The 15,500-nt window shown below is 38.9% G+C and overlaps 1 protein-coding gene across 2 annotated transcripts; it reads left to right on the top strand.

The window, feature by feature from the left end:
* Positions 1–1,315: 1,315 nt before the first annotated feature.
* On the top strand, positions 1,316–15,130 carry LOC108552962 (uncharacterized). Of its 2 annotated transcripts, none has more exons than XM_017907675.1 (6): positions 1,316–2,392; positions 5,661–6,029; positions 7,164–7,465; positions 7,547–7,946; positions 11,084–11,208; positions 11,678–15,130. In XM_017907675.1, the coding sequence occupies exons 1-6, from the start codon at positions 2,311–2,313 to the stop codon at positions 14,204–14,206; spliced, it is 3,807 nt and encodes a 1,268-aa protein (XP_017763164.1). In that variant the 5' UTR covers positions 1,316–2,310; the 3' UTR covers positions 14,207–15,130. The 2 variants fall into 2 exon arrangements, with proteins under 2 accessions (XP_017763164.1, XP_017763163.1); XM_017907674.1 differs by having other exon boundaries at positions 5,661–6,035.
* Positions 15,131–15,500: the final 370 nt, after the last annotated feature.

Genomic DNA, 15,500 nt, shown 5'->3' with positions numbered 1-15,500 from the left:
TTTGGCGTATCAGCTTGTTTTGCGATTAATCGTTTAAACATTGTAATCATCCTGTCCGATTATTGGCGTTTGTTGAGTTTTGGGGCGCCAATGATAAACGTACAGTACATTAAATGCTAGCGCAGAATGTTCACGTTCGAGATCTCATTTTGGACTATCAACGAAATTTCATTTTTTCACAGCCTATATAATTAATATTTTCCAATTAAAGGAATATAAATAACTAAACACGAAGTAAAATATCGAATATCGTACAATATTTAATTATGGAAATTAAAATGAATCTGACGGTATGGAATATCAGTAAAATATTATTTCTGTCATTAATTTTTTATTTGCCTATCGATTCTTTATTTATTTCGCTCTCCATCCAGTTTGTTATTGATTTTATTATTCTTTGTAGGTATTTAAATTTACAATCAGCTTTTACAATGGTTGTTTGTGATACAAGGAAATGGTTGCTACAATGTGTCTAAGTGGATAAAGCGAGGCATTCGAGGTGCTTTCTATTTGTTACTTAAAATACCCCAAGTGAGCCCAGTACGTTGAACCTTCAAATCTGATTAACACCAGAAAATAGTTGGCTTTGCGTACAGTGTAAGATCAGAAATTACGAAACAGCAATGTCTTGTAACGTGAAAATGGGACGAATATTCTGTTTTATAATTACTCTACAAGAATATTAATTCGAGTGGATCAATTTACGGAATTACACGGTATGCATTAGGCGGAGAACTGAATTAGAGTAAAGAGGTATTATCTTTCCAATCTACGAGATGACGTGATACAATAGTAGTTAAAAAGTATGTCATGTCCTTTAAGCAAAAATGGTGAGCATCCAAATTTTTGATAGTCTTCCTTTCTTCAACTTCGGCCATTAAATGGCCAATCTTTCCCAAGTCAGGGTTCCCCAAGGATAGAGATGAGGGATTGCTGTAGAAAGTTAAAATGTAGCAAGTAATATGGAAAGCTTGCATTACGTTGCATTAGAAAGTTCACCGACAGTCGACCAACTCTCAAAAAATGGTCTCAGTAACGAAGAAAAAAGAATTAAATTTTTCCTAAGAAATATGTCTTTCTAATCCTTTACATTAGACCAATATATTCTTCACTTTTCTAGTTAATATGTGGATAGCACGAAGATAACATAAAGGTTCTATTTCCAAGATTAAAAAAGGAATCCTAAATAGTCTTAAAAGCTAATTTCTGAGGTCTTCTTCTTAACGTGTTCTCAATTATAATTCAACCATAGTAACTTTCTAGATAAAGGAAACTCCTAGAATCTTAAAAATTGTCCTATAAATCCCAAATTTCGAAGCCTTCAAAGTACCAAACACCTACATCATTAATTACAATTTTTTAAAATGTCTTCAATCATCCCCTAACCAACAACCAATAACAAGCAATACCTTGACAGACAGAAAGTCTGACACCATAGTTACCATAAATAGAACCATAAATAAAACCCGGTCAAAATCCTATTCTCATTTTTACCATTGCTATCTTACAAATCTCTGGAAACCTAACCTACAAAACCACCAAACCACCACCTTCGAAATTCTACCTACGGTTTTCTCATTAACCGTTGCCTTACTCTCGATCGTTCCCTCGTGATTCAGTAAATTAAAGAGAAAGACAGAGACGGAGAAAGAGAAATAGAGAGAGGATCGATCTTCAGCGGCACGATTAGCAGCACCGATAGCCAACGCTGGTCCTCGCCCGTTTTCTATTCTAATTCTGTTGCTATTCTAGTCCACGACCGCCGGCCAATGGGCTACGTCCGCCAGCCGTGTAAACCTTTCTGTCTCTCTCACACGCACACTCGCCTTTCCCTTCTCCCCCTCCGCCCCGTACCTCGTGTCAACCGCAGTCGTTCTCGAGGCATCGCGTGCACCAGATTATTCAACTGCATCCTCCTTTTATTTGGCGCGTTTATCAGTGGCGTTCACGTTTCTAAACCCTGGGAACCGATTACGTTCGATAACAGGGCAAAGCGGAGAATTCTACGGGTCGGTTCATCGTCGACGTCGAGCATCCTAATAGGGGAACGAACGACAGTGCCGCCGGTCTCTTTCGTCGTTCGTACCGGTACGAATTCACGTACGGAACAAAACGTACATTGAATCGTACCAATCTTTTTCGCGTGCAAGAAGAGAACTGTCGAAGGGAAGGGGAAAAAGAAAGGAGAAGGAGTGCGAAGTCTGGGGTGAAAGACTGGGTGACCAGTGGTGTACGCTGGAAAGGAAGGGTGGAAAGGAGGATTCTGCGAGGAGGGAGGCCAACGTGTGACTTAGAGGGCGCGACAGAGAAATGCAGTGGCGTCGGCAGCGAAGGGTTATCCACGTGATCGGCTCCTCCAATCACGTTCTACTTTTAGCGAGGTACCAAGACGGTACGGAATCCCTGTGGAAGAGACTGATCATGGTCCCTAGCGGAGAGCTTCCTGATGCTTTTCTGTTCATTTTTTGGTCCTTTCTTTTCTTCTTTTCTATCTATTTAGTTATTTGTTTCTTTACTTTCCTTTCGAAAAAGAGAAAATACCGTTTGTTATTATAGATTACGCACTGTAAATATTTTTAGTTAAGAGAATATCGCAAACGCTTCGTTTGACCCATGACCAGTCACGATTTTATAGAGTTAATGTTAGAAAGTTTTATTAGCCAGTGAATTAGAGCAAGATTAAACGATAATAGTGCCACTAGCTGTTTAGTATGAACGATGTGTGATGGGGATAGGAAGCTTGTAGATTGTAACATTGTTTCACCTGTTAGACGTTAGTGCTTAGAAGCTTTACACACTTTAGATAATTAAATTTAGAGATTGTGAATTAGAGTGTGGTAAAATTAGGCGCGTTCATTGCTGCTGCTCTTTTCTTCTTTCTTTTTTTTTTGTTTTTGACTCCTTGACTACGACCTCCATATCTCGAATGGACCTTGCGTTTTTCACATGTCGACGACGTCAGATAAAGATACTGCCTTATGTAAGTGTTCTTTTATTTTATCTAACGACTCTGGCGCTCTGCGTTGTACAATTCGTTCAAGCGCCTTTATAAACGAGTACTCACTATTTTTATTCAGTTTTTATATACTTTTTAACTGCCATATGCAATCTTTTCTAACCTCGTTTTATACGAACTGTTCGATTTAGTCGCTAGAAAAAATGTTATTATTCTTGTTATTGTTAATATTATTATTACTGTTAATTAAAAAGGTAAAAAGTATTTCTCGAAATCTGATTTGTTTTTCAAAATGCAACGAGCGTGACTCGCTTGTATCAACAGTGTGGACTAATATTACGACTCGGTGTTTGTTTATTCAATTATGTATAACTGTTGAAGTTTGTGGCAAAACAACTTCGGTGTTAATTTATCCAATTGATCCGTTGAATAATATATTACAATAAGAAAAAGAACACTTCATATTTTTTAATTTTTATTTAGAACAAATTTTCGTGTCTATTTTTATATAATATGCTATAAAGAAGTATTATATAAATATTTTAGCATATCTAAACGTGATTTTATTTTATATAATGTGGTCGTCAAGGGGTTAATTTTGCTTGTCACTGTCTAAAGAAAAAATACACAGTGCATAGTACTTGTTATTTTCACTCTGCTTGTCAAATCAGTGCACCAGCGTCATTCGACATCGAAATTACAAGAACACTGTTGATTGCACTTTTGTAAAAACTTGTAACCTTTCAGCGAACATGATAATTCTCTGATAATTCGTGTCATGATATGTCTGGGACGTAAGATATAATAATAAACACAGACGTTGATTATTGGGTCAGAAATTAATTAACGCTAATGTATTAGATAGTCAAAGATACACTATCATCCAAAAGTTCGAGATCGTTAAATTACCTTTAATTTCGTTTCTTATTTAAGCGACTATAATTGTATTGACAATATTTCTTGTGTTACAGAAGAATTCCTTTAACGAGATAGCAGATTTTGCCTGGTAATTGCCATAAGTTTTATTGCAAATTTTGTTATATTCGTTATAAAATATTTAAGATATATGAAAAATGTTAAATTGTGATATTATACAGGAGGTTTCAAACTTTCAGTTCAGTAGAAAATAGTCATTTATTTTATTAGAGACTTTATTCATTCGTGATATTAATATTGATCGAATTAAAACGTGTGAAAATTGTTACAATATTAAATAACATTCATAAATTTTCAAATCACTCGATTGTTTATACGAAACGTAAAAGATTAAAATTATCGTGAATCATAGAAGAGAACCGTGTAATGCGGGTTGCTCGACGCCAGGCGCTCAAAATCTGCATCTTAAGCCTTCCTTAATCAAAAATAAAACGAAAATAGGTATATATATATATATATTCATTAGACAAAATATATTTCTTTCGTCATCCTCTACCATTCTCTATATACATTTAACTTATTTTGAAACACCTTGTATATATCTAATTAAAAATTAAAATTAAATTGACCATTGCTTTAGTATCTTCAGATAATAAATTGCATTAATTATAAACAATATCATACACCCTTTTCAATTAAAAATTTCATCAGTTTCTTTTTGTAAATTAAAATCTTGTATTTAATCGTTGCATAATTATTAGTTATACCATTGTGCCCTCTTTGTACCATAATTTACACCATAAATGTGACTAGATAGCGTAGTAAATTGCTATTTAAATTAACACTGGTCGAACTCTGTATATTAATTATTAGCCCAGTTCACGAACTCAAACTTTTGGATGACAGTGTGTCTAATTGACAAGCCTTAAATGGTAGTTCTTCAAGATTTCTTTCTCACGTGAGACTTATCGTACATATCAAGACTACTATAGTGTATTTATTTCAGTACAAGGGGATTTCTTTGTGGATACCATTGCACTCGAATGGCAAATTCCTCTGTAACTCGAGTCTAATCAGTGGCATTCGAACCGGTGCCTTTTCTGCTTGACAAATGGTTACTATTTCCTGAATTATGTTGGAGCAGTAAAAGCAGTCACGTTTTCTCGAAAACTATTTTCGATCCTGTCGAACGCGTCATAGAGAGGCGACGACAGACAGATGGAGCCAATTACTATGTCATTGAAACATGAACGTACATTGATGAGCCTATAAGCAGGAAAATAATTGGACGAGGTTTAGCTCGTTCTTCTAACGAAATTTTTTTCAACCAAGCTTTCAATATTTTGCAAAAACCTGTGTAGATAATTAAATTTGATAATTAATATCGATAACTAAAATTGGGATTATCGAATAAATCAAAGCGAGAAAAAAATGGACAAGAAGAACTTAATAAACAATAATAGATTATAGAAAAATAAATAGAATTTTTCCATAAATAATTAACAAAATATAAAAAAAAATCAGAATTAAGTTAAAGTCAAGGTAAAGCAATATACAGTCATAACAATGGCACTTCCATCTCTAAATATACCATGGAATCTCAGCAAAACGCGTTCTAATTTTATTACCAACTCAAATCTGCAATGAGTTATAAAATAAATATAGCAAGTGAAAGAAAAAGTAGCGAGAGATCGGAATTATAAACAGAAAAATATCAGTGTCGAAAGTTAAGAAACTTCCATTGTAACACACCCCCAAAACACCCCCCATTATTCGTTGAAAAGTTAACCAAATCCGACCAACCGTATTGTCTAATTCGATTTTCCAGCTCCACCTGGAGAAAAAGACGAAGAAGAAGGGTTGCGAAACGGGTTTATGGATGGCAAAGAACATGACACGAGCACGCACAGCTTCAGTCGGAACGCGCAGAGCGGCTACAAACCTCGTAAGAGCGGAAACAGCGACGGCAGCGCCTATGCCGGTAACTCGGATGAGCACAAGAACGAGTCGTTCGGTTCGCCTTCTCAACCAAAGATCATCTTCAACGAGGACGAGTACACGAGAATCACGACCCCCAGGCAGGACATGTTGTTCAAAAAGGGCTACCTCTCCAGGAAGAAGCCCTGGGTCGGAAACGTAAACACTAGCGCCACATCTTCCACCACCGAGAGCCAATCGGCGTCGCATTCCACCGCAGGTAGAGGTATAGGTAGAAACGTGATGCATTTCATCGAGTTTCTGGCTTGTCTCGTCCGCCTTCCTGGTCGTGACGTCGTTTCCGGGAAACTGCTTGGAGTTACCCCATCCACCCTCGTGAAGTTTGTATCACTTTCTATGTAACTCTCTGTTGTATCTTGTTGGGGAGGGTCAACGAGAGACGAGTAGAGTATCGGTCCGTTCTTTGTCCCAGTGAATGATGGATTCGAGAGATTTCGTTGGGGATGTTTGTTGAAAGTTCTTTTTGTTTCGAACTTACTAATAGTTTGTGTCAAGGTTCCTTACTTTTCAAAATTCTCAATTGTATTTTATTTTAAACGCGAGATTTTCGAGGTCTGCAATATATTCGTCGGTAGTGCATAACTGGATGTAGGTGCAACAGAAGTTGATATCTTTCTGAAATAGAATCTTTTGCTTTTAGACTTGTTAATCTAATTTCGTGAGCTTTAAGACCCTCCAAGACTGGGTCTGTACTGAAACTTACTTATCTTCTGAGACAAATTAACTCGTTATTCTCCTCAGTTACTTCAAACTTGACAGATATCTGTGCTTTTGCAATTACAAAGTAAACATTCCCAAACTAATCCACTTCTTAACACGCGGGGTTTCAGTGTGGAGTTAGTGTCGTAGATGGCGCTGTTTGCTGATGAATTCGCGTATGAATTATGCGTGGCTGAGACGATGAAGAATTAGGTATATCTTAATAGGCCCACCTTCTCTGAAGCAGACATAAAACTGAATAATATTTTCCTTGTAAACATTCCAACTTTAGGGAGGATCAAGATTACTCCTCTCACCTCTGAGCTGTCTCACGAGCCATTTTCTGAGCAACACGTCTGTATGTATGTATGCTCGGTGCTCATCGAGTTTTCTAAAATTCGCGATCTACGTAGAGCATCGGAAGAATCGTCGGAGATAAATACCGTGATTTAAAAAAAGAAAAAGAATTGGAACTTCTAACCGGGCTACCAAGTGACGTACGAAACATGGGAACTGCACCCTTCCATTGACACATCGCGATTTGTTCTCTCTGTGCCTTGATGCATCAAGAATGTCGAGTATTCCGAGTTCTTTGTTTGCTCCCTTTGTCTTACCCTGCTCTCGTTAATTGCAGACGGCAGCGAAACAACCGAGGATCAACAGCTACTAGATAGGGACTACGCTATCGGCGAGTATGCGCCAATGATGGATTCCAGCGCTCAGTTAGACTACGGAACGTTCTACGACCACGTGGGTGGTTATTATTACGAGTATCCTGTGATGTTGGTTGGTCCAGCACCAATACCAGCTCAGGTCGCACCTAGTGTCCTGGCAGCTGTGCCTTGTGCCCCAGTGCCTCTTAGGCCGATGCAATGGGTCAATTCGTCTTTCGTGCCCAAGATTCCTAATAATCCGTACTGCATGCTGAGTTATGAGGTATAGAGAAAGCCGTTGATTCGTCTATTGGTGGAATGTTATGTAGAAATGTACGAGTACAGATAGGCTTTTCTTTTCAAGGGTAATCAGGGTATGGAGAATACAGTAATGATGGAAGAGCAAGAAAATGCAACTGTTGCAGTTGAGAATTCCAATGGAGCCTGCAACAAGAGTGGAACAGGGAGCACTAGTTGCAGTGGTAGCGTAGCTGGAGAAACAGAGGAGCAGCCTATAGAATTCGGCAATACTACAGAGGAACTGCAGGTGGACGAGCAGATGGAGGAACAAATGGAGGAGCAGTACGAGAACGAGCAACAGGCAGAAGAACAGTGTTTGGAGAATGGGATTGACGGTGGTCCCTACTTTGAACCTATGCTGCTACAGCAACCGGTACACGTTTCTCACGTGATACCAGCAGTTCCTCAGCCTTACATGTACCCTGGCCACTACATGTTTGGTCCTCCTTTTATCGACGTAAATGGTTAGTTGATAGCAGAGAGCCACAAGAGGGCTGCCGACAGCGGTCTTCCCGGCACTCCCTTACTCTTTTCTTCTACATCTTCCTCTTCTCTGTCGTTGGATTCTCGAAAGAGAAGAGTTACCTTTGCTCCCTTGCTATCGCATGACTTTAGACGCGAACTTTTCTCTCGCTCTTTATCTCTCTTATAGCTTTGGTTCTGTTCATGGACGGATGGACGGAACAACGGACGAACATGCGAAGGTTGTTTTTCTTGCGGCTAAGAGAGAATCTGCGCACTTCGGGGAGGGAGCAATGCAACGTTACGCAATCTGCGATTTATGCTGATTCTGGTCGTTTCGACTGTTTATGCTCGTGAAAATTTTCTTCCTTCAGAGATTTTTCTTTTACTTTTAGCTAGAGAATTGTTTTGCTAAATTTTAATTTCTTTACGAGAAAGGTTTAAGTAGGAAGCAGAAATTGCAGATATTGGTGGAACTAGAAATTGCGAATGTACAGTGTACATGCACATTTTTTGGCAATATGTGTCTTATTTCTTCCATAAAATCAAAGGGAAAGTTAGTAAATTAATAGTATACAAGATATACTGCTTAGATTGCTTGTGTAGAAATAAGTAAAAAATATAAAGTAGAATCTTTGTTAAACGAGATTTTGCGCTCAAGAAAATCGCTGTATTACTTTGATCGATGCTTCACTTTTTCTTTGCTTCATAAATCATTGACAATTATTCTCTTTAATTAGTCTTCCCTCTGACTTTTCGTTTTCTATAAGAATGGTGTACGTATCACTCCATTTCTATTTAACATGGTCCTACTTTATTATATATTATTTTTTTGTTCCAGTCTTATCATGAAATTTCAGACCAATTTTTTGGTATCATTCCAAATGGAAAAATTTGTATTCCATGCTTTTAACTTAATTTTGCACAAGGAATCCAGCATCTAATATTTGACAAAGCAGAAGAAAGAAATAAACAGAGCTAGTTTCCACGAAGTGAAGCGATTCAATGAAGCAACAAAGTTGACAATGCTGTTGAACGATTGATAAAATACCACGCGTGTTCGTGTGTTCAAGAATGTTGGAAGTACATTACGCAACTTGGTTGTCACTGCCACGAGAGAGAGAGAGAGAGGGGCCAGGTCAAAATGCTATATATAAATAAATTAGTAACGTGAAAGAAAAAGACTACAATGTAACGAACGATACAGCGCGATATTTATTCGACTGCTCCTTCCCCGCGCTGCGTCAGCTTAGGCGTTAGTAGTACGTTTGATTGTACCTGTTTCTAATGTTAAATGAGAACAGAGTCGGTTGGATGCGCGGCCAAGAGAAAGGGATATAGCCAGATTCATGACTGCTGTCCCGTCCATCGGCATCATTGCTGTTTTATTACCGCCGTTCCTCTACCACATTCAAGGTAAAAGGTAATAATTCGCAAAGAGAGCCGCTACTCTTTAGATACGATCGCGGAGATGCGGAATAATCGTTCCTTTGTCGTTGGATTTGTCGTTCCTTTTGTCAGCACGCTGTCCAAGAGTGAAGCTTTTATCTCTGATTAAATCTAGTGGGACACGTTCAATGAAACAAGGTGTTTGAGAACGCTCTTTTAAAGCAGAATGAACTGAATAACGATTGCATATGATTGCTACATAGTAAAATGTAATCAGAGAGATGAAACTAATAATTAAAACAGCGTTGGGATGAAGAGGGACTTAGAAAGTTCTAAAAATATTTCCCATTTAAAATTCAAATTTAGTAATTATGAACGATTATTTAATTACTAATTACTCAAGCCAATCGTTCATAAAAATCCACTTTAGAAGAAGAGAGTATTTTTTCATTTTCTTACTTTTCAATTTATACATTTTCTAAAGTCTTAGCACACTGAAGAATATGCTAAGACCAATTTCGCAAGTTAAACTACGACGAACTACTTTATAATACAATATACGGCTCGCGTCTCTACAATTAGAAATTGCGAGGTGTTAAATGCAGCAACCAGAATAACCAAAACATGATTCATCGTTATACACCTGAGATTCTATCATTATGTAAACAAAAACTAGTAGTTGATAACAATTACCAATTTACTAATTACATATATATTAAATGGAAAATAAATTTCCAATCCAGTTCTCTTCTACTAATTTCAAACGAATCGATATTTATAATACTAATTCGACTAATAATTACCAGCCAAATAGAATAAAAATGATCATTTGCAGTCCCATATAAACCAGCCTTTAGCTGTTGCTCGTTAATTCAAACCAGAATTTGAAGCATAATTAATATTTACAAATAAACCAATATCTATCAGCTCTTAGCTCAACAAATTCTGCAAGAAAATAATTTAACGTTCTCAGTCAGCGTGTCTCAGCCTATCGTGACCACGAAAATAGAGACAGGGAAAGCACCTTAAGAAGCTTGGACAGCGCTGCGTAACCCGCTGCGTCACGCGATCTGTCGCGTGTGCGTGTGGTGGTCCACGAAAATAGTCTGTACGGAGCCTGCGACGATATCCGCGTCCATTCGGCGATCGTAGCTAAAACCGAGACTCTGTACACGCTCGTATGTGTGTGTACTCTTGCATACGTTGTTCTAATCGTCTCGATTCTTGTCACCCGTGTTCTCTCACCATAATCCTACGTTAAGCCATCGTCTGCATCGGTACGCCGCCACGCACGTTGCACTCTGGGTAACAGGCAGTTACGTATCATCACCATTACGGGCCACCATTGTCTCATATAAACATCGATTTCTCACTGAGGGATGACACAGACGTACACACGCCATCGACAATTTTAATTAAACCGCGCGAGGGGCGACGAGACATATTAGCCATTGGCAGACAAAGATATACCATCGCTGATACGTCATAAATAGAAAAGGTCGAAAATAACCTCACTCGATACCGTGGCGCTGCCGTCCACGCGGAACACGAACGGCAAGAAAGCGATGGAGAAGCCAAGTTCACTGCTCGTGCCCTTCGACACGCGTTGATAATGATCTCCTCGAATTCAACCTGCTGCTCCCAGGTGGAATTCCAGGGGTGAATGTCTCGGACACACGTATCGTTGAATTTGTAATTGAACATTGTTAGTTGATACGAAGAGTACTAATTGTCGATGTTTCTGTTCAAGGTGTTACGATACAGGGTGGACCCATGATCAGAACTATGGATGTTGCGGCTATGTCGGCGGCCTATGCCAAGCGAAGAAGGAAAAAAAAGAGGAGGAAGCAGATTTTGCAAGCAAGATTTGCTACGGTGAGCAAACGAGTTTGAGAATTATTAGGTGGGAAATGTTGGGGGTATTTAGTTTGGAAAAGATGATTCTTTAAGTTTTCTTGATTATTTATTATTTAATACATTTTTTATTTTAGGTTTATACAGGAAAGCTTGTGGCTCTGTGTATTTGAATTTTAACTTTTATTCATTAGCCCTATTTTCTTGGTAAAAATTGGAAAGAAAATTTAATATTATTCTGTGTTAGAAAGTTTACTTAGAATCAGGAACTTTATATAGGTCAGCAATCAAGAATAGATTTAAGCTATTGTTTAATAAAAGTTATTTATTAACAGAAGAAGCTACTTAGAAGAATCATCATATTAACTCTAAACTAGTCTAAAGTATTTAAGTAAATTAAAGAATTGAAGAACATGATTCATACAACTAAATATTGTTACTTTAAAGTATCCAAAAACTGTATTGACTAAAAACTGTTATCAAAATACAGGGTAATACGGAGGATGAAGAGGAAGGAGAGTACAGCTCCGAGTATGATACCGGTCTATCGCTTCCCAAGCTGTCTTGGACAACATGTTCAACTTCGACTACAACCACGACAACAACGACCAGTAATCAGCCGCTGAACCCCGAGTGCCAGGAGTTCCAGCTGCGAAAAGTTGTTAAAACTCAAACCTCGCTACCTGCTATTCCAACCTCCGCCAATAATACACCTACGTCCGAGAAGAGCTCGACGATAAATCAGTCGAGCATGGACGATAAACCACCGTCGGATACGACTCCCGTCGACGAGTCCAAAGAAGTATACAACGGCATCGTATCCGACGATTCGGAAAATCAGAATGACGAAATCACCGAGAGCAGCAAGTCTGATAAGCAAGTAGCATCGACATCGACTTTAATAGAGAACAGCCAATCGAAGCTGCTAGAAGCGACTACGGATAACGAAGCGAATAGACTGACGAACTGCCTCCCCGTAGACGAGGAATCAGTTCTTTTAACGAACGAGGTGACCGAGGTCGGGAAACTGTCGAGCACTACCAAAGCAGTAATTCATAATGATTCATCGACTGCCAACGAGCTACACGAACGACCGAGCAACGAGATGAACGGGAAGACCTTGGTGAACGGAAAGCTGGACTTCGACTCGAGTAATAACGACACATCGATAACATTAACAACTTCGAGGCCATTGTCCCCCGTACCTAATAACGAAAAGACGAGATCTAGATCGATCACGCCCAAGAGCGTAGAGAATGTAGCGATATGTGAAGATCAGAATTACGAATCCTTAACAAGCAGCAAGTCATCGTCATCGACAAGTCTATCAAAGAGGAAGTACACCGCGAAAGGTACAAAGTTCGTGAGGGAACCGACACCTGGTCCAGATCTGAACAGCAGCACGGAAGTGGAAACCGAAACAAAGGTACGCGAATTGACTCAGAGTCTAGAGAAAGTGGATCTGTCGAACGACTTGAAGGCAGATTCTGTGTTCGAACCTCGTGCGGATAAAGTGGTAAAGGATGGCCAGGTATCGAATAAGTTTAGAATGAAAACGGTGTGCAATCGCTTGAGCAAAGAGGCGATCGAGGCAACGAATGAGGACTCTGGTTTTGAAAGCCAGACACAGCTATCAGATTATCCTATCACGGAGGCGGTGACGGAATGGCTCCGTAGAGAAAAGTCGCCGGATTTGTTTATTGGGTCGGCTATCTCGATGGATTGCGAGGAGGATGAGGACGATGTGGATAAAGAGCCGCCAAAAAACTTGCATGGCAACCCCATGCCTGCACTATCTGTTAATAGCGAAGCAGACAATACGGCATTGTCTTGTGCAGCTAATTGTGGGAAATTCGCAAGGATTAGCAACGTCAACGGTGGGAAAGAACAACAGCAGTCGAAGGGTAACAATAGTACTTCGAGAAGAAAGAAGGATGCGAAAAGGAGACTGGAAGAACGGAGACGAATGGCCAGGTATGCATTGGACAGCAAGGTGAACAGCGAAGTGGTGTCCACATCGGATTCCTGTGATCAGCAGGAGGACCTGGCAAACATCGCGAGAAGAAAGAATCCATCCAGACACCAACAACAGCAAGATGTTGTCGATGATACTTGCGAATTTACTGAGAAAGATAGCGTTGTGGGTATGAGGGTTGCTTTAAGCTCTCGGATCGACTCGAAGAGAGTCAATGCAAGGCGAACGAAAAGACAAGGGAAATCGCACATGCTGCGGAATCCCTCGAATAATATCGATACGAAGATTCGATGTAGTGAGAACGATGAGAACGACGAAGGAATTGTTGAGGACACGATAAGGGTGCGGACGTACGAAAAAGGAGAGGTCATATTTTCGGAGGATGGCAAGCTATTAATGTCTTCCATGTTCAAGCCAGATCTATGGAAGTGTTACGAATTTCCTACGGTAATGGAAACCCTGAGCGAGAGTGAAACGGTTAAACAGACGACCGAGAGGAAGACAGAAGAAGCATGCAAGAGAAAGAACAGTGTCGAGGATGAAGAATGTCGTAGCAGAGTAGGTTCCTTGGATAGCATAGAAGAGCCTGACGTGTTAGAATGCTGGGAAGCTGAAATCATAGAACCTGTGATAACTCCAAAAAGAATGTTACAAACTGAGGGAATACTATGCGAGGGAGAAGCTGCAGAGGATGATACCATTGAGGTTGATCCGGTCAACCTAGAGTATGTGCAGAAGTACTACCGATTGGCACGAGAGAGCGCTAGCATAGAAGAGATTAGCTTAAAGGCGGATCTACCAACGTCGTCGAAATCAGTGCCAAATATGTCTGAGCAGAAAAAGGAAATTCCAACGCAGAAGGAGATTGCTGGAGACAAAAATGACATCCCTATCGACGAAGCTTTTGAAGTATATGAAAGCTGTTACACCGGGAATTCTCCGTTTTTGACGATGGATTCGAAACTTTTTAAACCACAAACATTGTACAGTCAGAAAGGAGAGGCCCCGATATCATGCAAAGCGGTTTGTTGCCAGATTCAATGATTTTGCGAGTATTTTTATCGAGAGCCTCGTTGCACGCGTACACCTCTCACTCCACAGGGACGTTTTATAAGTACTGATGTCAAGGCCGTCCTTTTCTAAGTACCATATGCCTCTGACGTTGTACTCTTTGCTGATTTATACATGTATCGCGTACACGTTGATGGGGAATACGTGTATTCATCGCGCTATCATTATGTTTCTCATTATTATTATTATTATTATTATTATGCGTTGTCTAATTTCATCGAGCGAACTATGGAAAGACAAGACAAGAGAGGAGACAAACCCTGTAGATCGACATATGAAAGTTTGTTGAAACTTAGAGGCATGCTCAAAGGCAGTGGATATAATAATATAGTAAAAGCCTACGTATCGCTATTCATTTTTGTAAATAGCTTTAAGAGGTCGTTCTCGCAAATCTCGTGTTATCGTGAATATTTCGTTCAGATGTATACACGAGAGAACGTATCGCACACCGCAAGGAAAGTGTCGCAAGTCGAAAACAGGCAAATTGCTGAACAGGGCGAAGAAATTATTTCTATTTAGAAAATTAGCTGATTTACCAAATACGTGTCAGCTAAAATTTTATCAGAAATCGCTTCAAGTTTGGTAGATGGAATGTGAGTATTAATATTTTTCATAACGTATGTTTATACTTTTCAAAACAAACCCCTGTCGTTATTTGTGTCGTTTTTCCAGGTAATTTCTTAAGTCGAGTTATTTTCATGAGCAATCAAACTTTCGTGAACATAGAAATGAGGTGCTCGTATGGCTTTTGTTCAGCGATTAATTTTGCGTTGATTTCTTTTCTCCTCTGAATCTGTAATTCTGCGAATTCTAAATCGTTACATGAAAGCGTAAAAAAAGCATGAATCAGAATTTAATTTTTCATGTCAGTGAATCCATTAATGTCTTTAATCTAGTTGGTATCCAATTCGTGTACTTGGTACACAGTATCACATTATTTTCGAGTGTGCAAATAAATATTGTTAATTTTGATCAAAGTAAAACTACAAATTAGGAATTTGTGATTCATTGCTTTCATATTAAATATTAGTACATTATACAAGAACATTACAGTAATGTAATGATTTTTATTTAGCCTACATTCATTATCAGAATGAAATGCAAATTTCAAATGAATTGGAAATCATCTAATTGAAATCAATCGAGGTAATTTCCTTTCTTAAATGTTTAAATAAACATGAACCTAATCTATGACCCTTCATGCTAAAAAAAGCATACAATCTCGTGTTATGATAGAAAATCAATGCATCATCTTTATGCATTACTC

The sequence above is a fragment of the Eufriesea mexicana genome, unplaced genomic scaffold (genome assembly GCF_001483705.2).
Source record: "Eufriesea mexicana isolate 0111107269 unplaced genomic scaffold, ASM148370v2 scaffold8777, whole genome shotgun sequence".
In the NCBI taxonomy this organism is placed as follows: Eukaryota; Metazoa; Arthropoda; class Insecta; order Hymenoptera; family Apidae; genus Eufriesea; species Eufriesea mexicana.
Note: the sequence above shows the minus strand (reverse complement) of the source record. Positions and strands in the feature narration are given on the sequence as shown.

Coding starts and splice junctions, on each gene's coding strand:
- LOC108552962 (XM_017907674.1), top strand. CDS start 2,311: ATGCAGTGGCGTCGGCAGCGAAGGGTTATCCACGTGATCGGCTCCTCC. Junction 2,393..5,660: donor TTTAGCGAGGTACCAAGACG/GTACGGAATCCC, acceptor TCGATTTTCCAG/CTCCACCTGGAGAAAAAGAC. Junction 7,947..11,083: donor TCCTTTTATCGACGTAAATG/GTTAGTTGATAG, acceptor TTTCTGTTCAAG/GTGTTACGATACAGGGTGGA.